This window comes from Ornithorhynchus anatinus, chromosome 8, assembly GCF_004115215.2.
Source record: "Ornithorhynchus anatinus isolate Pmale09 chromosome 8, mOrnAna1.pri.v4, whole genome shotgun sequence".
NCBI lineage: Eukaryota > Metazoa > Chordata > Mammalia > Monotremata > Ornithorhynchidae > Ornithorhynchus > Ornithorhynchus anatinus.
This window is the reverse complement of record NC_041735.1, coordinates 8,263,483-8,288,417: the sequence shown is the minus strand read 5'-3', so window position 1 is coordinate 8,288,417 and position 24,935 is coordinate 8,263,483. Positions and strand designations below refer to the sequence as shown.

The following is a 24,935-nucleotide window of genomic DNA, read 5'->3' as shown; positions in this document are numbered from 1 at the left end:
GATTACCCTGTATTTACCCTAGTGCTTACAACAGTGTTCTCTGCACATAGTAAGTGCTTAACAAATACCAACATTATTATTATGTGACTAGGACAGTGCTCTCTGAACACAGTAAGCGCTCAGTAAATACCACTGATTGATTACCTTACATCCCCACAAGCCTCCAATTGCCCCCCCCCCCACTCTTTGGGAGGCCAATGAGAAGTCCCTAGAAGGGGGTGAGATGGGCTGGGGTCCACTGGACACTTCCCTCCAAGATGGTCTGCTGATAGTGCTTGGCACATAGTAAGCGCTTAAATACCATCATTATTTATAACTATTATTATTATAGTGGGCATAAGCTATTCAGAACAATCTCTCTCCTCTTTCCCCTCCTCCTTCCAGCCCACCCTCTCACAGCCTGACTCTAATAAATAGAGCCTTCACTCTAATAATAATCATGCTGTTTGTTAAGAGCTTACTTTGTGTTAAGCACTGTTCGAAGCGCTGGGGTAGATACAACTTTATCGGGTTGGTCGCAGTCCCTGTCTTACAATCACAGTCTTAGTCCCCATTCACCGATGAGGAAACTGAGGCACAGAGAAGTGAAGTAAGTTGCCCAAAGTCACACAGCAGACAAGGGGCAAAATCAGGATTCGAACACAGGTCCTCGACTCATCACTACACTTGGCTCCTGACTGGTCCCCACTGCCTTCGTCACTGAAAGATAATCCCTGCGATATTCGTCGAGTGCTTACCATATATATGCCAAGCATTGTACTAAGTGCTGGGAGAGATCCAAGCTTCTGAGAAGCAGTGTGGCCTAGTGGATAGAACACAGACCTGGGAGTGGGAAGGAACTAGGTTCTAATCTCGGCTCCGCCACTTGACTGCTGTGTGACCTTGTGCGAGTCACTCAACTTCTCTGTGTCCCGAGTGGTCCCTTCTGTAAAATGGGGATTTAAGTATGGAAATACCCACGTGGGACATGAACTGTGTCCAACCTGTTTAGCTTCTATCTCCCCCAGCGCTTAGTACAGTGCCTGGCACATAGTGCTTGATAAATACCCCCCCCCCCAAAAAATCAGGTTGGACACGGTCCCTTTCCCACAAGGGGCTCACGGTCTAAGTAGGCGAGAGAACAGGCATTGACTTCCCGTTTTATAAATCAGGAACCTGAGGCCCAAGGTCACAAAACAGATAAGTGGCAGGGATGAGAGTAGAACCCAGGTCCCCTGTCTCAGGCCCCCGCTCTTCCTACTAGGCCAGGCTGCTTCTGAAGAAGTGTCCTATCACCTTCTTTCCCATTCCAATTCCCTCTGGCCGGTGGAAAGAATTAATACAAGGGCAGAGAGTGATGAGTCAGGGTTTAAAGACAAAGCGGAGAGGAAATCAGAGAGCCGAGGACAGGAAGAAGGGGGAGGGATTGGGTATTGGCAGCTTCCGCAAAGCTTGGCCGGAGGGGCGGAGAAAGATGAGATTGCTTACATATAGAGGTAGGGAAGAGGTAGGTAGGCCCTGTTATTTAAACCCCCCCCCCCCCAATTAGTATTCACTTACTGATGGCCCAGGTATTCTTCCAAGCACTTAGAGGCAGCCTCCCCCATCATCGACAGATACGGATTTTACTGGTTTTTCATTCTTGCACACCTTGCACCCGGTGACAGCTATCGGCTGTGCCTACTGAGTGCGCAGACTGGAGGAAGCGCTGGGGAGAGTGTGGGCAAGTCTGTGCCTCAGTACCTCATCTGTAAAATGGGGATAAAGACTGTGAGCCTCACGTGGGACAACCTGATTACCCTGTATCTACCCCAGCGCTTAGAACAGTGCTCTGCACATAGCGCTTAACAAATACCATCATTATTATTATCTTTGTTCTTCCTGAATTGAGATGGAGACTTCTTCTAGTAATTTCCCTAACTAGTTTGCTGCCCTGGCCAAAATAAAAGGGGGCAGGGGGGGAAATCTTTTAAATCCTTTAAATCTCTCCTCCATCCCTTGCTCCATAAACCGATTTACCATTGGCCTGATGTGAAGGGAAATTGAAGAATTTAGTACCGTAAGGCTCTGAGCAGCCCCCACTGGGAAAATTGTACATTGCACCCTGAAGTCTCCATCAGGTTTAGCAGTACACTACTTTCTTTTTTTAATGGTATTTGTCAAGTGCTTACTATGTGCCCAGCACCGTTCTAAGCCTAAGGGTAGATAAAGAGGTTATCAGGTTGGACACAGGCCCTGACCCACCTGAGGCTGACAGTCTAGAGAGGAAGAAGTAGGATTTAATTCCCATTTTACGGATGAGGAAACCGAGGCTCGGAGAAACGAAGCGACCTCGTCCCAGGTCCCCCAGTGGCGGAGCCGGAATTAGAACCCAGGACTTTCCGACTCCCGGGCCCATGCTCCGTCCACAAGGCCAAGCCACCGCTCACGCTGTACTAAGCGCTTGGGAGAGTACTATGCGTCAGAGGTGGTAGACGCATTCCCCTTCTCAGAAGGCAGGACCTTCTCTTTTTTCTGCACAAAACCCAGGACTATGCCAGACCCTCAAAGCGCTGGAGAAATACTATATTTCATTATGAGCTCGTTAAGGGCAGGGAACGTGCCCACTAATTCTGTTCAATGCTCAGTAAGAGAAATAATAATGGTATTTGTTAAGCACCTGCTATGTGCCGGGCACTGTCCTAAGTGTTGGGGTGGATACAAGCAAATCGAGTTGGACACGGTCCCTGTCCCGCATTGGGGCTCACAGGCTCAATCCCCATTTTACAGATGAGGTCGCTGAGGCCCAGAGAAGTGCAATGACTTGCCCACGGTGACGCAGCAGACACACAGTGGAGCCGGCATTAGAACCCACGACCTTCTGACTCCCAGGCCCGTGGTGTGTCCACTACGTCATGCCGGTACCGCGCTCTGCACTTCTACTAGGAAGTGCTCAATAAAATACCATCAATTGATCGATCATGAGGTTTAGGGATATCAGGGTACGGGGTTCAGGATCAAATCTATGACCAGAAGGTAGACTATTCTGTACTTCCGAAGAGTTCCATAAATTAGTATTGCTTGATGAATTAGGAGGGTTGGGGCTATCAGGGTACAGGGTTCAGGTTCAAATCAAATCAGAGAAGCAGCGTGGCTCAGTAGAAAGAGCCTGGGCTTGGGAGTCATTCATTCATTCAATAGTATTTATTGAGCACTTACTATGTGCAGAGCACTGTACTAAGCGCTTGGAATGTACAAGTCGGCAACAGATAGAGACAGTCCCTGCCCTTTGATGGGCTTACAGTCTAATCGGGGGGAGACAGGCAGACATGAACAATGGCAATAGAGTCAAGGGGAAGAACATCTCATAAAAACAATGGCAAATAAATAGAATCAGGGTGGTGTACATCTCATTAAACAAAATTAACAAAATAAATAGGGTGATGGAGATATATACAGTCAGAGGTCATGGGTTCGAATCCCGGCTCCGCCGCTTATCAGCCGTGTGACTTTGGGGAAGTCACTTCGCTTCTCTGTGCCTCAGTTCCCTCATCTGTCAAATGGGGATGAAGCCCATGAGCCCCACCTGGGACAACCTGATGACCTTGTATCCCCCCAGCGCTTAGAACAGTGCCTTGCACAGAGTAAGCGCTTAAGAAATACCATCATTATTAAATCTGGGGAGCCAGGTGAGCTACGACTGGAAGGTAGACTGGTCCACACCTACGAAGCGCTCAATAAATAAATAGCATTGCTTGACGGATCAGGAGGCTTGGGGCTATCTGACCGTAGGCTCGTGGTGGGCAAGGAATGTTTCTGTCGTCGTGCTCTCCCGGGCGCTGAGTACACTGCTCCGCCCATAGTGTAAGGGCTCCATCCATGGGACTGGCTGAGTGACGGACTCAGTCTGATTCATTCATTCATTCAATCGTATTTATTGAGCTCTTACTATGTGCAGAGCACTGTACCAAGCGCTTGGAATGTACGATTCTGCAACAGCTAGAGACCATCCCTGCCCACTGACGGGCTCACAGTCTAATCGGGGGAGACGGACGGACAAAAACAAGACAACTTAATCACGATAAATAGAATCGAGGGGATGGACACCTCATTCCCAAAAGAAATAGGGTATGAGGGTGCAGGGTTCCGGATGAAGTGCGGGGAGGCAGGACAGGACGGCCGCAGGAGAGGGTCATCAGCCGTGCTGAGATTGCAGCAGCTACCGTCGCAGGTGAAGGGGCAGGGACTAGGGGATTGAGCGTCGTCCCCACCTCCTCCCTCCTCCAACTCCCTCCTCCCCCCTCCTCCTCCCTCCTCTCCCACCCTCCTCCTCCTCCTCCCCATCCCTCCAACTCCCTCCTCCCCGCTCCTTCCTCCTCCCCATCCTTCCAATTCCCTCCTCCCCCTTCCTTCTTCCTCCTCCCCATCCCTCCAACTCCCTCCTCCCCGCTCCTTCCTCCTCCCCCCTCCCTCCAACTCCCTCCTCCTCCTTTCTCCCCCAACTCCCTCCTCTTCTCCCTCCTCCTCCACCCCCTCCCTCCAACTCCCTCCTCCTCCTCCTCCCTCCTTCCCCACCCCTTCTTCTCCCTCCTCCCTTCTCCTCCATCCTCCTCCTCCCTCCTCTCCCACCCTCCTCCTCCTCCCCCCTCCTCCAACTCCCTCTTCCTCCTCCCTTCTCCTCCATCCTCCTCCTTCCTCCTCCTCCTCCCTCCCTCTTCCTCCCCCTCCTCCTTCCCGGTCCCACCCCCAGCCCAGGTCCCGCCCCCCAGCAGGTTCTCTCCTCCTCCTCCTCCTCTTCTTCCTCCTCCTCCCTTCCTCCCCGACCCTGCCTCCGCCCGGCGGTGGCAGTGCCGTCACAGGGCAGGAGCAGCAGCAGCGGGAGGAGGAGGAGCAGGAGGAGGAGGCGGAGGGCGTCCCGGGGGAGGGGGCGTGGAGCAGCAAGGGCCCGGCCTCCAGCCACAGCGACGCAAGATGGCGGCCACCACGGGCTCGGGTGAGCGGGGGAAGCGGCGGGGGAGGCGGCGGGGGCCGAGGCGAGGCCTAGCGCCCGGCGGGGCGGGACGGGGCAGGACAGGACAGGACGGTAAGGGCTCCTGCCCTCCCGAGGCCCGCGGCCGGAGGAGGAGGCGGCAGAGACAGAAGCGGGCCCCGGCCCTGTCCCTCCCCCGGGCCGCCCCTCCCAGGGGTCAAGGGTCAGAAGGGTCAGGGAGCCACCGCCAAACCCAACCCGGGAAGGACTGGCTCCCCCAGCCCCATCCCGGCCTCCATCGGCTCGGCCTCTCCCCAGCGCTTCGCCCAGCCCTCCGCACCGAGGAAGTCCCCGACGCATACCGCTGACGGATCTTCATTCATTCGGGCAGCTCCGGTGAGCGCCTCCTCCGTGCGGAGCGCTGGCCTAAGCGCTCGGGAACTCCAGGCCGGCAGCCAGAGAGGGACGGGCCCTGCCCGCAACGGGCTCGCCGTCTAGGGGGGTGGGGGGAGACGGACAACCAAACAAATAAACGGGCACCGATAGCGTTAAATAGAATTCTAGATATTCAGTCAGTCGTATTTATTGAGCGCTTGCCGTGTGCGGAACGCTGGCCTAAGCGCTTGCGAACTACAATTTGGCAGCCAGAGAGACAGTTCCTGCCCACAACGGGCTCGCCGTCTAGGGGGTTGGGGGGGAGACGAACAGCCAAACAAATAAACGGTCACCGATATTAAATAGAATTATAGATATGCATCCGTCTAGTCAGTCGTATTTATTGAGCAGTTGCCGTGTGCGGAACGCTGTCCTAAGCGCTGGGGAACTACAATTCGGCAGCCAGAGAGAGACAGTCCCTGCCCACAACGGGCTTGCCGTCTGGGGGGTGGGGGAGACAGACAACCAAACAAATAAACGGGCACCGATATCATTAAATAGAATTATAGATATTCATTCATCCAGTCGTATTTATTGAGCAGTTGCCGTGTGTGGAATACTGTCCTAAGGGCTTGGGAGCTACAATTTGGCAGCCAGAGAGAGACAGTCCCGGCCCGTTGTGGCAGTCTAGACGGGGGAGACGCACAACCAAGCAAGTAGAGGGGCATCCATACCGTCAATATCAATAAATAGAATTACAGATAGTCATGCATTCAGTCAGTCGTATTTATTGAGCACTTCCTGTGTGCTCGATAAATACAACTGACTGCATGACTATATTAAGCGCTTGGGAACTACAGTTCGGCAACCAAAGAGAGATAGTTCCTGCCCACAACGAGCACACAGTCTAGAAGGGGTGCGGGGTCGACACACAAAACTAAACGGGCACCAATATCAATAAACAGAATTATACATATTCATTCATCCAGTCAGTCGTATTTATTAAGCGCTTGCTGTGTGTGGAACGCTGTCCTAAGCACTTGGGAACTACAATTCGGCAGCCAAAGAGAGAGAATCCCTGCCCACAACAGGCTCGCAATCTAGAAGGGAGGAGACAGACAGCAAAACCAAACAAGTAGAGGGGCATCCATAGCATCAATATCAATAAATAGAATTATAGACAGTCATTCAGTCATATGTAGTGAGCGCTTACTGTGTGCAGAGCACTGTCCTAAGAGCTTGGGAAGTACCATTCAACAACCAAAGAGAGACAATCCCTGCCCACCCCGGGTTCACGGTCTAGAACCGAAGAGACAACTGAACAAGTAAACAGGCACCAATATCAATACATAAAATTATAGATATTCATTCACTCAGTCGTATTTGTTAAGTCCTTACTGTGTGCAGAGCACTGTCCTAAGCATTTGTGAAGTACAATTTGGCCACCAAGGAGAGAGAGTCCCTGCCCACAATGAGCTCACAGTCTAGGGATGGGGGGAGACAGATAGCAAAACAAGTCAACAGGCCCGGATTGATACAGAGATTGTCTGCTGGACAGGAAACGCGCCTAATAATAATGATTTTTAAGTGCTTGCTATGTCCAATCCTATTTATTAACTGCTTGCTGTGTGCGGAGCACTGTGCTAAAAGCCTGGGAAACTCCAATTCAGCAATAAAGAGGGACAAGCCCAGCCCACCACGAGCCCACAGCCTAGAGGCACCGTGCCAAACGCTGGGTTGAATATAAGCAAATGGAGTTGGACACAGTCCCTGCCCCCGCATGGGGCTCCCAGGCACAGAGGAGTCAAGTGATGTGCCCAAGGTCACACGGCAGACAAGTGGCGGAGCTGAGATTAGATTTGTTTTGTTGTCTGTTTCCCCCTTCTAGACTGTGAGCCTGGTGTTGGGCAGGGATTGTCTCCATCTGTTGCTGAATTGTACATTCCAAGCGCTTAGTACGGTGCTCTGCTCATAGTAAGCGCTCAGTACATACGATCGAATGAAGGAAACAGCGTGGCTTCATGGCAAGAGCACCGACTTGGGAGTCAGAGGTAGTGGGCTCTAATCCCTCATTTGTAAAATTGGGATTAAGACTGAGAGCCCCATGTGGGACAGTCTGATAACCTTGTATCTACCCCAGTGCTTAGAACAGTGCTTGGCACATAGTAAGCACTTAACAAATACCATGATTATTATTTTTATCAGAACCTAGGACCTTCTGATTCTCAGGCCCGGCCTCTATCCACTAGGCCCTGCTGCCTACCCCCTCTGTTGTATTGGGCTCTCCCAAGTGCTCAATACAGTGCTCTGCTCACAGCTAGCGCTCAATAAATAGTAACAATAATGATGGTATTTGTTAAGCGCTTACTGTGTGCCTAGCACTGTTCTAAGCGCTGGGGTGGATACAAGTTAATTGGCTTGTCCCACATGGGATTCACAGTCTTAATCCCAATTTTACAGGTGGGGGAACTGAGGCACAGAGAAGTGAAGTGACTTGCCCAAAGTCACATAGCTGACAAGCGGCAGATCTGGGATCAGAACCCACGACCTCTGACTCTCAAGCCCGGGCTCTTTCCGCTAAGCCACGCTGCTTCTTGGTGCCATTGATTGATTTGTGGAAGGGAAATCCCAGGAGCCAGGAGGTTTCCACTCCTTGTGGGCAGGGAAAATGTCCACCTGCTCCGTCATGCTGTCCTCTTCCAAACGTTTAGGACAGTGCTCCGCACACAGCATGCACTCAGTCACTAAATACCACTTATTAATTCTACTAGGTTGTAATCTACTTGAAGGCAGGGGGTCTTGTCTACTTCCACTCATGTTCCCCCATGCTCTAGCCTAGTGGAAAGACCACAAGCCTGGGAGTCAGAGGATCTGGGTGCTAATCCCAGCTTTGCTTCTGGCCTGCTGGGTGACCTTGGACAAGGCACTTGTCTTCTCAGTGCCTGAGTTTCTGTATAAAAAAAAATGATCATTATTATGGGTATTTAAGTGCCCTACTATGGGTCAGTTGCTGAGTGCTGAGGTTGATACAAGTTAACCTGGTCAGACACATTCCCTGTCCCACAAGGGGTGACAGTCTGAGGAGGGAGAACAGGTACTGAACCTCCATTTTGCAGTTGAGGAAACTGAGGCTCAGTAAACTTTAATGACTTGCTCTAGGTCTAACAGCAGATTAGTGGCAGAACCAGGATAATAATAATAATAATGTCGGTATGTGTTAAGCACTTACTCTGTGCCAAGCACTGTTCTGCATACTAGGGTAGATACAAAGTAATCGGGTTGTACCCCGTGGGGCTCCCAGTCTTAATCCCCATTTTACAGATGAGGTAACTGAGGCACAGTGAGGTGACTTATCCAAAGTCACAAAGCTGACAGGTGGCGGACTTGGGTTCAGAACCCACACCCTCTGACTCCCAAGCCCCTGTTCTTTCCACTAAGAGGATTAGAACCCCGGTCTTATCACTCCCAGGCGGCGGTGCGCTTTCCATTGGGCAGTCGTGATTAAGTTCCTGTTTTCCCTCCCTTTTAGACCGTCAGCCCCATGTGGGACAAAAGTGGGTCTGATCTATTATCTCGTGCTTAGTACAGTGCTTATAAGAGAGTAAGTGCTCAACAAATACCGCCGTTGTTAGTAGCAGTAGTAGTATTCTATTTATTTGCCATTGTTTTTATGAGATGTTCTTCCCCTTGACTCTATTTATTGCCATTGTTCTCGTCTGCCTGTCTCCCCCGATTAGACTGTAAGTCCGTCAAGGGGCAGGGACTGTCTCTATCTGTTGCCGATTTGTCCATTCCAAGCACTTAGTACAGTGCTCTGCACATAGTAAGTGCTCAATAAATACTATTGAATGAATGAACGAATAGTACAGTGTTCTGCCCATAGTAAGCACCTAATAACTATTAGTTGATCTGCCAGATTGTAAGATCCTTGAAGGCCGTGATAATGTCTGCTAATTCTATTGTGCTCTCCGAAGCGCTTAGTACAGTGTCTGCAACCGTTCGGCACTCAGTACTTACCATCGCTGGGTTGATTAAGGAGCTGGGGGGTGTTGAAAAGGGAAGAGCATCGCCAGGAAGAGGGATGAGCAAGGAAGGGGGGGAGGGAAGGCAGAGGGAGGATGGGGGACGGCCTGGCCAAGCCCGGAAGCCCCCATGGGTGGCCTAGCAGCGACGACTTTGGGGAGGGAGATCGGTGAGGCTATGGCCAGAGTTTGAGGGGTGCCGGGGAGTCGGGGTCCGGGTTCGCTTCCTCTCCTTAATGATTAGTAATAATGATGATGGTATTTGTTAAGCTCTGGGGAGGATACAGAGTGCTCAGGTTGTCCCACGTGAGGCTCACAGTCTTAATGCTCATTTTACAGATGAGGTAGCTGAGGCATAGAGAAGTTGTGACTTGCCCAGTCACACAGCTGACAAGCGGCTGAGCCGGGATTTGAATACATGACCACCGACTCCCCAGCCCGTACTCTTTCCACCGAGCCACGCTGCTCAGACAAGTGGCGGAGGTGGGATTAGAACCCACGGCTCTGACTCCCGAGCCCGGGGCTCCTGCCACTAGGCCAGGCTGCTTCTCCTTAGTATATTTTTCCACCTTCCATTTTTCCCTCCCCAGCGGCGTTCCCGTTCCAGTACCCGCTGATCTGCGGGGGTGGGGGAAGGAAGCGCGGATTGATAACGGGGAATTTGATTTTGCCCAACTGCCAGGTGCCCTGAGGAAGGGACTGCATCTGAAACAGCCTCCGGCCTAGGTCTGGGATGGAAAAGTTCCTCCGTTCCGTCCCCGTTGAGGCCGACTGCGGCTTAAGCAGCGTGGAGCTAAATTGCAAAGCTGCTGCGACAGACGCACCTAGAGAGAAAGGCTGAGTCAGGCACAATCGCTCTGGGAAACTCCAAACAAGAACAACTTCTCTGCCCCGTTGCTGGGGAGTGTACCGTCCCGGTGCCCCTAATAGCCAGTCATGTTTCCCTTTATTTTCCTTGATCCTTGTTTTTAACACCCACGTAATTGAGACCTTATCAATCAAACACGCGGGAACAAAAACTGATGCCAGGAGTAGGTCAGACATGGCGAATTCCAGGGAAACTCCTTTTGTGTGCATTCATTCAGTCGTATTTGATGAGCGTTTACTGTGGGCAGAGCACTGTACTAAGCGCTTGGGAGAGTACAGTGTAACAAATAGACATTCCCTGCCCACAGCGAGCTTACAGTCTAGAGGGGGAGATGTAGGTACAGATAGTTTCTTAAATGAAGGACCGCCATTTTCGGCCCCCCTCCCCTCCTTTCTTTTCCATGGAAACAACTCGAAAGCTTACCAACTTCAGATCGTTTTGGGGTTCAAACTGTCTTAGCCTGGACCTTATAGGGGGTCCATTCTGCCCAAACTCTAGTTGAGCGATCTCTGGTCTAACGTCGTGAGCCAGAGTGTACAGTAATGGGAGGTCACCCGTCCTTCAAAACCCAAGTGGCCAGCTGCTTCTGCTAGGGCACGGCACTCGTGGGGGCCACTGGCCCTGACTTTGTAGCCAGTCCCCGATTCCTCCGCGTGGGATATCGGGGAAAGCCAGGAGGGCACCGAGGAGCCGTAGAGGACCCCAGAGGGTCCCGGCTTGAGGTCCGGGCTGGGCTGTGATCAGAAACCCTACAGTGGACCTATTCACTTTACAAAAATCACCTGCCCGGCACACGGTCAACCTACTAACAGCCGACCTGACAATCTGAAGCGATATCTTGGCTCCAGATTGAGCAAGGATCCGCCAGGGTTTGGGTCCCCTCGAAAGGAGTATTCGGTAAGCAGGTGGAAGAGACCAGGGGGCCACAGTCTTTTCGCCTTAGAAGTCTTTCATTCCTATAAAAAGATTAACATCTGATGTTGCCCTGCGTCTCTCTTAGCCGTTCGGACCAGAAGGGAAAGTAAACTCCTGGGGAAGGTAGGGACGTCGTGCGGTCAAACGCGGGTCTGGAATCTTCAATTCTCTATAGACTGTAAGCTCCTTGTGGGCCGGCAGCGTGTCCACCGACTCGGCTTCATTGACCTCTCCCAAGCGCTTGGTACAGTGCTCTGCACACATTAAGTGCTCAATAAGCGCCATTGATATTTTTTAATGGTGTTTATTAAGCGCTCACTTTGTGCCGGGCTCTGTACTAAGAGCTGGGGTAGGTACACAGTAATCACACAGTCCCTGCCATACATGGGGCTTATAGTTGTAATGAGGTAACCGAGGCACAGAGAATAATAATAATTGTGGCATTTGTTAAGCGCTTACTATGTACTAGGTACACAATAATCACACAGTCCCTGCCCTGCGTGGGGCTCACCGTTTTACTCCCCATTTTTCAGGTGAGGTAACTGAGGCACAGAGAATAATAATAATTGTGGCATTTGTTAAGCCAAAGTCTGGCTCAGTGAAAAGAGCGTGGGGTTCGACTCCCGGCTCTGCCACTTGTCAGCTGTGTGACTGTGGGCAAGTCACTTAACTTCTCTGTGCCTCAGTTACCTCATCTGTAAAATGGGGATTATCTGTGAGCCTCATGTGGGACAAACTGATTACCCTGTATCTGCCCCAGCACTTAGAACAGTGCTCTGCACATAGTAAGCGCTTAACAAATACCAACATTATTATTAAGCGCTTACTGTGTACCAGGCACTATACTAAGCCCTGTGGTAGATACAGGGTAATCGGGTTGGACACAGTCCTTGTGCTCACAGTCTGAATTCCCATTTTACAGATGAGGGAACTGAGGCAGAGAGGAAGTGAAGTGACTTGCTCAAGGTCACCCAGGCAAGGGGCAGAGCTGGGATTAGAATCCAGTTCCTTTTGACTCTCAGGTCCAGGCTCTATCCACTTGACTTGGACAGGCCAAGTGGAGTGACTAGCCCAAGGTCACAGAGCAGACCCGATTCTGCCGTAATGCCCAGTTGTCGCGGGGGCAGGCACGTCCATCCCGCAGGGCAGCCGGACCGGAGGGCTGCGCCCGCGTTTCAGGGGAATCAGCTGCACGGTACCCAAGGCTTCGGAGTTGGCCAAGCCCGTAGTTTGCAGGCAGAGGCGCGGGAGCCCATTCTTCTTGGTGCAATGGAGGCGTCCTTCAGTCATATTTATTAAGCGCTTACTGTGTGTAGAGCACTGTGCTAAGCACTTGGGACAGGACAGTACAACGATGACTCGCCAGTCCTGTAGAGTCCAAGCAGCCAAAGACTACCTGAACCGCTGTCCCCATGATCTCCTTGCAGAAGTTTTAAGGTTGGTGGGGAAAGAGGGCAAGGCACCGGTCAGTTTTCTTAAAAGCTCCTCCTGGAGACTGAGCTCGTTGTGGGCGGGGAATGGGTCTGTTTATTGTTGTGTTGTACTCTCCCAAGCGCTTAGTACAGTGCTTTGCACCCAGTAAGCGCTCAGTACATACAATTGAATGAATGAATGAATGAAGGGCAAAACCAAGCTTTCCCTTCCCCACCTGAGCTGGCATCTTCTTGCATCGGCTGAAAATAGTATTAGTAATAATTGTGGTGTTTGTTCAACCCTTACTATTTGCCAGGCACTGTTCTAAACTCTGGGGTAGATACAAGATAATCAAGGTGGATAGAGTCCTTGTCCCACACAGGGCTCACAGTCTTAATCCCCATTTTGCAGTGAGGGAAGTGAGGCACAGAGAAGTGACGTGACTTGCCCGAGGTCACACAGCAGACGAGTCCCGGGTCCTTCTGACCCCCAGGCCCATGCCCTGTCCACTAGGCCACACTGCTTCAAGACAAGAGTTCCTGCCCTCACGAAACTCACAGTCACTCTTGTGCTTCTGGGTCACGCTGTCTTGCTCTCCGACCCTAATAATAATAATAATAATAATGTTGGTATTTGTTAAGTTCTTACTATGTGCCGAGTACTCTTCTAAGTGCTGGGATAGATACAGGGTAATCAGGTTGTCCCACATGAGGCTCTCAATCTTAATCCCCATTTTACAGATGAGGTAACTGGGGCATAGAGAAGTTGTGACTTGTCCAAAGTCACACAGCTGGCGAGCGGCGGAGCCAGGATTAGAACCCACGTCCTCTGACTCCCAAGCCCGGGCTCCTTCCACTGAGCCACGCTATAATAATAATGTTGGCATTTAAGCGCTTACTATGTGCCAAGCACTGTTCTAAGCGCTAGGGTAGATACAGGGTAATCAGGTTGTTCCATGTGAGGCTCACAGTCTTCATCCCTATTTTACAGATGAGGTAACTGAGGCACTGAGAAGTGAAGTGACTTGCCCAAAGTCACACAGCTGACAGAGCCGGGATAACCCGGGGGGCTGTGGCGAACTTCATTCTTCCAGCAGTTGACGCTTTGTAACCACTCGTTTTTGCCCAATTAGTCCGACGCCCTGCTTTATTTTAGGGGATGCACACTGGAATTGGGTTCGGAAAAGAGAGCCGGTTAAATGAGAATGGCAACTCTTTACGAGCAGTCGGCAGTGTCGCTTGTCTGTTCCAACCCGCACTGGCACTCACCCCGTAAGGTCATCGTTCTGTAAGGTCATCGTGGGCAGGGAATGTGTCGGGTGTACTCTCCCAAGCGCCTAGTCCAGTGCTCTGCACACAGTAAGCACTCAATAATAGGATTGACTGCACTCAAACTTGCCCAGTTGAAGTGGCCTAGAGGATGGAGCACGGACAGGGGAGTCAGAAGGAATGGGGTTCTAATCCCAGCTCTGCCACTTGTCTTCTGAGTGACCTTGGACACATCACTTCTCTGTGCCTCAGTTCCCTCATCCGTCCATTAAATAGTAAACCGATCCAAAGCCTTGCCTTGCGGGACTCCGGGGTCACCGGCGTCACGCCGATCCGCGTCTGTCCTGGCATGCCGCACCTCGCTCTTGTGGTGAGAGGGCTGCCTGGCCAAATCACTTCACAGTCTACGCCGGTTTCCTCCAAACAGGGAAACAAAACCAAAACCGATTTTCAACGACTGCTTTCTCTTTAGGAGGAGAGGGTGAGAATGTGCCGTTTTTCAGTAGAGAGTGACTCCAGCAGGCCCCGGTTTTTTAGATTTTTAAATCGGCACCGCCGATGTTCCAGATCGGGCCCCGGACGCCTTGCAGGCCTGTTGCTTTTCATTTCCGACCAACCGGATAAAATGCCGTAAAACTAGGCAACCCTTCGACCTCGTCCTTGTGACCGTCACTTCCCTCCCTGATCCTGGGCGACTGCCAACTTTTCCGTCTCGATCAGTCGATCATTCGGGGGTGCCGAACCGGTAGTAAGCACCCGGGAAAGTACAGTTCGGCAGGGTCGGTAGACCCGATCCCTGCCCGCTAGGAGCTTACAATCTTAGAGGGTGAGCTGGTCAGGGCCATGTGGTGGATGGCTCCTCTGAAATGGACCCCCGTGTGTAAAGGTTCCACTATGGTGGCCAGCACGTGAATCCAGTGCGGTGGCTATGCCACCGTCCTCTTGGCCCAAAATGCCTCACCTGGACCGAGAGGCTTCCGGACGCCAAACTCTGAGCCCCACCGGGTCTACACCACACATCCCGGAGGAGGTACAGAGGCACCGTCGGGGCCTGGCCTGAACCATCTTGTTCCCCTCAGGCCCTTCTAGGCCCAAGCACTTCAACGAGACTACAAAAATCTGTTTCTGGTCATTGTGGGGGTGGAGGAGGTTCCCCACCCAGAGACAGAATTTTGTGGTTTTCAGCAGAATGGTCAGAAATAGTTCTCCCTTGCGGTGGGTTTTCACGACTCGTTGAAAGAGAAAGCCGTTGTGGACTTCAGACGACGTATTTCTGCAAACGGGCATCTGTTTGGAGAGAATGTTATGCAGTCTGAGTAGTTGGTATTTTTTGAGTACCAGGTGGGTTCAGTGCATTGTACTAAACATTTGGGAAAGTGCAACTCAAGGGTCAGGTTCCCTCCCTCAAGGAACTCTTAATGGGGGAGACACCCATCAAACCGTTGATAACTTGACAACCTGTCAAGGAACTGCCTTTTTTGGGGGGACACAGTGTGACCGGGACCATGGATCCCACGTTGGCCTTGTCAGCCACACGGGTTCCCCGAGGTGAATTTCACCATCAGGGCAACTATACTACAACCAGCGGGGCCAAAATAAGTAGTTGAATAGACCTGGAAATGTAAGAACTGAGAAGGTGACAAAGAAATATGCACATGTGACAAATTCATTCATTCAGTTGTATTTATTGAGTGCTTACTGTGTGCGGAGGACTGTACTAAGTGCTTGGAAAGTACAGTTCGGCAACAGATAGAGACAATCCCTCCCCAACAACAGGCTCACAGTCTGGGAATCAATCGGAAGGCTGTTTGGAGGAGGTCGGATTTTTCTGGAGGGCTTTGAATATGGAGAGGGCTGCGGTCTAGCGGCTTTGGGGCGGGAGGGAGTTTCTGGCTAGGAAAATGATGAGCAAAAGAGGAGGAGACAGAGGAGTTGCGAGCAAGATTTGGTTGGGAGGTTCGGAGCATGAGCCGGAGAGTAGCAGGTGAGAAAGGTGGCTGTGTAAGATGGAAGAGAGTTGGTGGACAGCCTTGAAGCTTGTCTTGGGTTTTTGCTGCATGCGGAAGGAAATGGGAAGGTTCCGAGGGGTAGAGAGGACACTTCAAGAAGGTAATTCATCCGGCAGCAGCGTGGAGCACAGTTTGGAGCGGGGAGACCAGCGAGGAGGCTGATCCAAATGTTATGCCTCCATAAGACCACTGGACTGTAGGCCACTGGGGACAGAGAACAAGGAGTGGACGCAGGAGATGTGAGGAAGAACTGACAGAATTTGGCAATAGAGTGAATGGGAGAATTGAAAGGGCTTTAAGGAGTCGAGGTTGACGTCAAGCTTGCCAGACTCTGGGACGGGGAAGCAGGCGATCGTGTGGACAGAAGTGGAAATCATCAGAGGAGTGGGTTGAGCGGGGAAGATGAGTTTTATTGTGGACATGTTGCGTTGAGGTGCGGGGGGGACATCAAAGAATGGTTTTTATTGAGCACTTAGCGTGTGCAGACCACTGCAAGTCAGCTCTAGAAAGAGTACAATAGAGTTGGTAAGTGTGATCCCTGCCCACATTGAGCTGACAGTCTAGTGGGGGAGATGAACAATTAAACCACAGATAGCGGAAGTAGGTGGAGGTGTCTGGAGGCAAGAGGAGGTATAGGTTAGAGGAGAGGTCAGGGCTAGAGAGGCCAATTGAGGAACAGAACAGGCCTGTGGAACTCCCAGGATAAGTCAGAGGGCAAGATATATCAAGGAGCCAGCAAATGAAACCAAGAAGGAGCATGCAGAAAAGTTGGAGGAGAACCAGAGAAATAATAATAATAATGGTACTTGTTAAGTGCTTACTGTGTGTCAAACACTGTTCTAAGCGCTGAAGTAGATACGAGTTAATCAGGTTGGACACAGTCCCTGTCCCATATGGGGCTCACACTCTTAATCCCCATTTTACAGATGAGGGAACTAAGGCCCAGAGTTCATTCATTCACTCCTATTTATTGAGCGCTTCCTGTATGCAGAAGGCTATAGTAAGCATTTAGGAAAGTACAGTATGACAGTAAACAGACACATTCCCTGCCCACAGTGAGCTTACCGTCTGGAGAAGTGACTTGCCCATGGTTACATGGCAGACGTGTGTCAGAGCTGGGATTAGAACCCAGGTCCTTCTGACTTCCAGGCCCGTCCTCTCTCCACGAGGCCATGCTGCTTCTACTGGATCAGCAAATCGAGACCTGAAAAAGGTCCTTGAAGGGAAAGGACGGATTAGGTACGTAGTAGAACACGTCAGACTTGGCTATCAGGAGGTTGTCGGAAACCTTAGAAAGTGCAGTCTTGCTGAAGCGAAGGGATTGAGCACCTGATTGTAGTGAGACAGGAAGAGAGTTTGACGCGATGACGGAAAAAAGGGTTGTGTGCTTCCTCGCATCGTCGGTCAGAGCTTCTGTACTACGGTGCAAGTTTTCCCGGCCTTGGGTTCTTCAAAAACATGGCACTTGCGTTGTCAGAGAGCTGACAGTTGTTGGAGGGGAAAATTGGGAGCGAGCATGGCCTAGGGTGGCTTATCTCAGCCTGGCTACAGGGCTTGTCTGGTTGCCCTCGTGTCAATAGCTTAGGGGCCATGACTGTGCCCAAATGGACCCAGGGTGGTCTTGATCTGAAATCCTTCGCCTGGTCAAGGTCAGCTCCTGCCACCCCGGCTGGACCCACCCGGTGCCAGAGGTCAAGCCCCGCTAAGATTCGCCTGAACCTCCCAGACCAGCCAGTCAGTCAAGCAACCAGTAGTATTTATTGAGTGTTTATTGTCTGCAGAGCACTGGACTGACCGTTTGAGAGACTATAGTACAATAGAGTAGGTAGTCGTGATGCCTGCCCTCAAGGAGTTTACAGTCTAGCGAGGAGCTTATGGTATTTTCGGGTTTCCGCAGCGCGAATGGTTAAACAATCCTTTCACAGGCAGTAAAATCGAACGTGGTAGCCTGATTTGCCAGGACCGGTCCCTGGTTGGAAACCACGGGTTTGACGCCTAGTAGATCGAGTTTTCTTGATGCATTCCTCCACGGGTATGGGTCCTTCGCACTCAGAGCCGAGGTCGTTCCCGCTAAAATTCGCCCGTGGGTGCAGGTGATGGAAAAGGCAAACGAGGGTGGCGGGGCGAGGCCGGGAGACAGTCCTACACACAAAGGTTGGCCTCTGTCGTGCTGTCATGAGTGAGGTCTGCAGGGTCTGGTGGTATTTTAAGTTTTGCCTCGTTATCTCTCGGTCCCGACAAAGCTTTTGCTCGCCCTGTCCTTGTGTCTGTCTGTTTTCCGCTGGGTTGGGCCACGTCCTAGAATCTGTTTGGCTGTTGCTTGAAACATTTGCTTAAAACATCTCCCCCGTGAACCCAAGCTGATAGTAACCCCTTCTCTCTCATCTCCTGTCTCCAATTCTAACTGGAGGAGCTTCTCAGTAATAGTCGTGATGTTTGTTAAGCGTTTAGTATGTCACGCACTGTTCTAAGCGCTGGGGTAGATACAGGGTAATCATGTCAGACACAGTCCCTACCCCATGTAGGACTCTCTGTCTAAAAAGGAAGGAGAACAGGTCCTGAATCCTCATTCTGCTGTTGAGGGAACTGAAGCACAGAGAAGTGAAGTGACTTCCCAGAAGTCACATAGCAGGCAAATGGTGGAACTGAGATTTAGTCATTCAGTCATATTTATTGAGCACTTACTATGTGCAAAGCACTGTTCTAAGTCCTTGGGAAAGTACAGTAAAACAGGCAGACACAGTCCTGCCCACAGCGAGCTCACAAGAGCCCATGTTGTCTGAGTCCCAGCCTGTGCTTTTTCCACTAAGCTATGCTGCTTCCCATATTTATTTAGCAAGCGCTTCCTAAGGGCCAAGCCCTGTACCAAGTACTGATAGAATACAAGCGGATCGGACGCAGTCCTTGTCCCAGCCGGAGCTCACGGTCTAAGGGAGAGGGAGAACAGGTATTGGATCTCCATTTTACAGATGAAGAAGTCGAGGCACAGAGAAGTGACTTACCCAGTGTCAACCAGCAGGTGTTTGGAGAAACTGGGATTGGAATCGTGGCCCTCTCAGGCTCTTTCCACTAGTCCAGGATGTTCCCGTTTTTTCCTAGCCTATGCTACCCTTGTGGCTTTGGGGTAAGTTCTGTGCCACAGAGCATTTTCCCCCCACTAGCCCTTGTTACACAGCTAGAGGCCCAATCGCATTTCCTGCTAGCCAAAGCCCACACACTCCCCTGAGATTCCCCATTTATATCCAGCCCGACACCGAGGTCAACGTTTTCATTGTTCCGCCATGCCGTCGGGTTTGAATTTCAATCTACGGCTTTTCTTTGGCGGTTGAAAGCTGAAGTTGAGAATGGGAACCATATTGGGGGTTTTTCCGAGCCGTTTCGGCCTGAGGACAATAATAATAATAATGGTATTTGTTAAGCACTTACTATGTGCCAGACACTATACAAACTCTGGTGGGGATAGAAGCAAATCGGGTTGGACACATCCCTGTCCCACACAGAGCTCACAGTTTTAATCCTCATTTTCCAGTTGAGGGAACTGAGGTACAGAGAAGTGAGTTGATTTGTCCAGGGTCATACAGCAGACAAGTGACGGGGCCAGAATTAGAAATCAGGTCCTTCTGACTTCCAGGCCTGTGCTCTACCCCAGGCACAAATATGCCAGGAGACCAGACGATCCATTTCAGCTCTACCTAGGAAAAAAATACTGATGAGCAGTCAGGGTTCTAGAATAACAAATCAGCCTTCCCTGTGAAACTTCCTGATTACCACAGCTATTGTTCAAAGCAAATTGTGCTCTTAATGTACAGTCAGGTGGTGACTTAGCAGAATGAAATTAATCGTGCATTTTGGGGGCGATCCAAACTTGATTCTTACTGAAGTGCCTCAAAGCTTAGCAAAATATGAAAACCTGGTGTCATACTTGTATTTCACCTGCATGACACTGCCTGATTTAGAGAAGCTGAGTTACCTCTCGCCTTCAGGCGAAGTAAGGGGAATTGAAAGCTTTTCTAGCCCTCAGATTCTCCAACTACACTCGGTTTCGACATGGTCACGTCATCAGACCATTTGTAGATAGAGTGTGGTATTTATAAAGCACTTACTATGTATAGAGCACTGTGCTAAGCACTGGGAAAGGGCTCCCAGGTGGGAATTACACACGGTTCCTACCCATCGAGGGGCTTGTGGGTTTGAAGACGATGCTGATGCGACCAGAACCATTTGTAGGTCGTGGCACCCCCCCCCCCCCCAAAAAAAAATTTCCACACGGTGCGCACAAAGACAGTAAGGACCCTCTTCCAGCACTTGGCCCGAAGAGATTCACTGTGGCTTCCTAGGGAGAGATGCCCAGGCCCTACTATAAGCAGTGTGGCCTAGCGAAAAGAGCCCAGACCTGGGAGTCGAGTTGGGAGTCTAATCCCACCTCCGCCACTTGCTCCCCCCTGCCGTGTGACTCTGGCCGGGTCACCGTGCTTCTCCGGGCCTCGGTTTCCCAGTCTGTAAACTGGGGATCCACTCCCCATTACCTCTCCTTCTTAGACTGTAGGACGGGGACAGTGTCCAACCCGATCGTCTTGTATCCGCCTCAGCGCTTAGAGCAGCACTTGACGCAGAGTAAGCACTTTACAAATGCCGCCGTTATCGTCATCATCAAAAGATGCCCTCGCCTCCCGGCAACGCAAAAAACATGCAATCCGTGGCATTTATTGAGCGCTTATTATGTGCAACACTCTGTACTAAGCCCTTGGGAGAGTAGAAAAGATTAGGTAAATATATTCCCTCATGGAGCTTACTTACAGTCTAGCTGGGGGTAGTGGGGGGCGGGCAGACACTCAAATAAATTGCAGAGAGGAAACAGTAGAGTATAAGAATCAGTATGGTCCAGTGGCAAGAACATGGGCTTGGGAGCCAGGGGACATGGGTTCTAATCCTGGCTCTGCCACTTGTCTTCTCTGTAAACTTGGGCAAGGCACTTAACTTCTCTTAACTTCATCTCTAAAGTGGGGATTATGACTGTGAGCCCCATGTGGGACAGGCACCATGTCCAACCTTATTATCTCGTGTCTATACCAGCACTTAGAATAGTGCTTGGCACATAGTAAGCGCTTAACAAATACCATAAGTTGTTACCAGAATATGTGCAGAAGTGCTGAAGGGCTGGGAGTGAGGGGAGTGTCAAAGTGCTTAGGGGTCACAGGCCCAAGTGCAGTCAGTCAGTCGTATTTATGGAGCGCTTACCGTGTGCTCTGCACTGTACTAAGCCCTTGGGAGAGTACTACCCAATGATTTAATAGATGCTTCCCTGCCCAACATGAGCTTACAGTCTAGCGTGTAGGCACAGAAGGGGGTGGTGAGTATGGTGGGGAGGTGAGGTAAGTCAGAGACGGCTTCCTGGAGGAGCTATGGTTGAAGTGGGGCTTTGAAGCTGGTAGAGCGGTGGTCTGTCGGCTGGGAAGGGGGAGAGTTCCAGGCAGGCGGGAGGGCTGGAGCCGGGGGTCGGTGGAGAGATGTCTTGTTTTTGTTTTATTCTGTTTTGCTCTGCTGTCTGTCTCCCCCGATTAGACTGTGAGCCCGTCACTGGGCAGGCATTGTCTCTATCTGTTGCCACATTGTACATTCCAAGCGCTTAGTACAATGCTCTGCACATAGTAAGCACTCAGTGAATACTGTTGAATGAATGAGATGGAGGCCTAGAAAGCATCTGGGTTCCTGGCGACAGGTCCCCCTGACTCTTTACAACTGCCCCACGATTTGCTGCTTTTCCTGCCGTGGAAAGGGGCCTGTGGCTGTTAGAACCCTGCGAAAATGGAGTTCTGCCAGCTCTTTAGTTGGCACCAGCAATCAACAGTGCCTTGCCCAGGTGGCCCACACACAGTCAAGGGGCGTGCACGTCCCGAGACTCAGGCACGCACTCCCAGGGGGCTCGTGGGGGGCAGCAGGCGAGTAGCAACGACTAGGCCCACCCAGCCGGCCCTCCGTGACTTCTGCTTCTGCTGCCTGGGGTGGGGGAGAGGAGGAGAGGGAGGGGAGGAGGAGGAGAAGGGATCCGGGCCCAAGAGAGCGACCAGCACCCGAGCAGAAGAGAAGGAGCGGGGATTCCTGGATTTTGAGAATGGGGACTCCAAGGGAGGGAGGAAGGGGAGCAGCGGCCAGTGAAAGGGCGCCCACCTCAGCCACTCTCTTTCAGCGTGGCCTTTCATTCATTCAATTGTCTTTATTGAGCACTTATTGTGTGCAGAGCACTGGACTAAGCATTTGGAAAGAACAATTCGGCAACTAATAGAGATAATCCCTACCCAGCAACGGGCTCACCGTCTAGAAAGGGGGAGACAGGCAACAAAACAAGTAGACAGGCATCAGTAGCATCAAAAATAGATAAATAGGCCACTAGGCCTCAAGGGGGTCCTGGCAGTTCTGGCAATCAATTCGTGGTATTTAATGAGCGCTTGATCTGGGAGGAGCACTGTACTACATGCTGGAAAGAGTACAATAGAGAATATTGTACACGTAGAGCGAGAGAGTAGGTTGGCCGTCGTCGTGTTGAGAAGCAACGTGGCTCGGGGGAAAGAACACGGGCTTCGGAGTCAGAGGTCATGGGTTCTAATGCCGGCTCCACCCCTTGTCAGCTGTGTGACTTGAGGCACATCACTTCTCTGTGCCTCAGTTTGCCTCATCTGTAAAATGGGGATGAAGACTGTGAGTCCCACATGGGACAACCTGATTACCTAGTGTCTCCCCCAGTGCTTAGAACAGTGCTTGGCACAGAGTAAGCGCTTAAAAAATACCATCATTATCATTTATTATTTCTGATGCTATTGATGCCTGTCTACTAGTTTTGTTTCGTCTGTCTCCTCCTCCTAGACTGTAAGACCATTGTTGGGTGGGGATTGTCTCTATCTGTTGCCAAATTGTACTTTCCAAGCGCTTAGTCCAGTGCTCTGCACATAGTAAGCGCTCAATAGATACGATTGAATGAATCGTGTTCCACCTGTGGCCCCAAGGGTTCGTTGGGCCCTGAGCGGCCTTCACTGGCTAAGCCCTCTTTTCCTCTTCTCCCACTTCCTCCTGCGTCTCCCTTGCCCCTGGATTTGCGTACTTAGGTCCGTATCCAAAATTTATTGCTATTAATGTCTGTCTCCACTTCTAGACTGTAAATTCCTGTGGTCAAGGGAACGAGTCTACCAACTCGATTAGATTGTACTCTCCCCAGTGCTTAATACAGTACTCTGGCACATAGTAAGAGCTCAATAAATATGATTGACAGAGAGTTCATGATACAGTAGACATTTACCCATCAGAAGATGAATAGTGTTGCCCTAAAGTTGATAGATTTCTCCATTCCTACTAGGAGTATTTCCAGAATGAGTTTGTCGGGCAGGTGAGCCAAGGTTGTGGCTTTTCTAAATGATTTTCATTGCCCATCATTTGTAGCTGGAACCAAATCCGCAGTGCCCTAAATGATAATAATGGCATTTGTTAAACACTGTGAGTCAGGCACTGTCCCAGGCGCTGGGGTAGATAAAGGCAAATCAGGTCGGACACAGTCCCTGTCCCATATGGGGCTCGCAGTCTCAATCCCCATTTTACAGATGAGGTAGCTGAGGCCCAGAGAAGTTAAGTAACTTGCCCAAGGTCACATAGCAGACAAGTGGCGGAGCCGGGATTAGAACCCATTAATAAGAATTATGGTATGTGTTAAGCTCTTACTATGGGCCAAGCACTGTTCTAAGCGCTGTGGTAGATTCAAGGTAGTCAGGTTGTCCCACGTGGAACTCAAAGTCTTAATCCCCATTTTACAGATGAGGTAACTGAGGCACAGAGAAGTTAAGTGGTGTGCCCAAGGACACACAGCAGACAAGTGGCAGAGCCGGGATTAGAACCCATGTCCTCTGACTCCCAGACCCCTGTTCTATCCACTGAGCCATGCTGCTTCTCTCATAATATTGGTATTTGTTAAGCACTTACTATGTGCCAAGCACTGTTCTAAGCACTGAAGTAGATACAAGGTAATCTGGTGGTCCCACCTGGGGATCACAGTCTTCATCCCCATTTTACCGATGAGGTAACTGAGGCATAGAGAAATTAAGTGACTTGCCCAAGATCACACAGTTGACAAGTGGCAGAGCCGGAATTAGAACCCACGACCTCTGACTCCCAAGCCCGTGCTCTTTCCACTAAGCACTGAGTGTTCTTGTTTTAGCTAGGATAAACTTTATTCTTTTTTTAAATAATATTTGTTGAACACTAACTATGTCAAGCACCTTTCTAAGTGCTGGGATGGGTACAAGTTAAGCAGGCCACATAAATCCCGTCCCACTTGGAGCCTCGCAAGTCCAAGTAGGAGAGAGGACAGGGAGAACAGAACTGTTATCACAAATGAACGGCACTTGATGTAAAAACCGACTAAGCCGATAACTAGTTTTCTGGTTCCTCTGCTCCAGTTAACCAAAACAATCTGATCTGAGCTGTTTATTTTTATCTGATTCTTTTAAATGGCATTTATGTTAATGAGGATGATCGGTTTCTTCATTTTTCCTGTGAAAGGAATTTGAACCAAAACGTTGACGATTCCTTAACACATCCAGGCTCTTGATTATCAATTCATGAGCAGAGGTATCTAGGCAGGGTTAGAAAAATATGCAGGAAGCAAGAGGTGAATTTTTATCAGGACTCAAGATTTGGAATTTAGGACTCGTCACTAAGCACGACAGATTTCTGGATCCTTCAGTTTATAAATGGAGGTTAAAAAAAAAAATAATCTGAAATTAATAACCCAGTCTTACTGGTGCAAACCCAGCACATTTATAGTCCTGTCAGAAAGAGAAACTTGAACAAAGTTCACCCTGTAATATCGGTGTGCATTACCGACTAAGAGAGTGTACTGAGCCTTTTCCTAAATGGCAGTTCTGGGCAGTCTGCTCTTTAAAAATAAGCCCGTTGTTGGGTAGGGATTGTCTCTGTTGCTGAACTTTACTTTCCAAGCATTTAGTACAGTGCTCTGCACACAGAAAGCGCTCAATAAATACGATTGAATGAATACGACTGAGGACGCCCGGAACAGAACTGTAAGGTTCAGAGAAGTTGCATGGCTCAGTGGAAAGAGCTCCGGCTTGGAAGTCAGAGGACCTGGGTTCTAAT

At 50.5% G+C, this 24,935-nt stretch overlaps 1 protein-coding gene across 2 annotated transcripts in view; it reads left to right on the top strand.

Moving 5' to 3' along the window:
* Positions 1-4,815: 4,815 nt before the first annotated feature.
* The window catches only part of UBE2V1 (ubiquitin-conjugating enzyme E2 variant 1), a 34,994-nt gene continuing 14,874 nt past the window's right edge, over positions 4,816-24,935 (top strand). Inside the window, exon 1 of one of the 2 annotated variants that reach the window (XM_016228206.3) lies at positions 4,816-4,951. In XM_016228206.3, the coding sequence (XP_016083692.2) occupies positions 4,930-4,951 (22 nt within the window). In that variant the 5' untranslated portion in view covers positions 4,816-4,929. Of the gene's footprint in view, positions 4,952-5,261; positions 5,324-24,935 lie in introns of those variants that run through there. The other variant, XM_029070229.2, reaches the window with a different exon arrangement.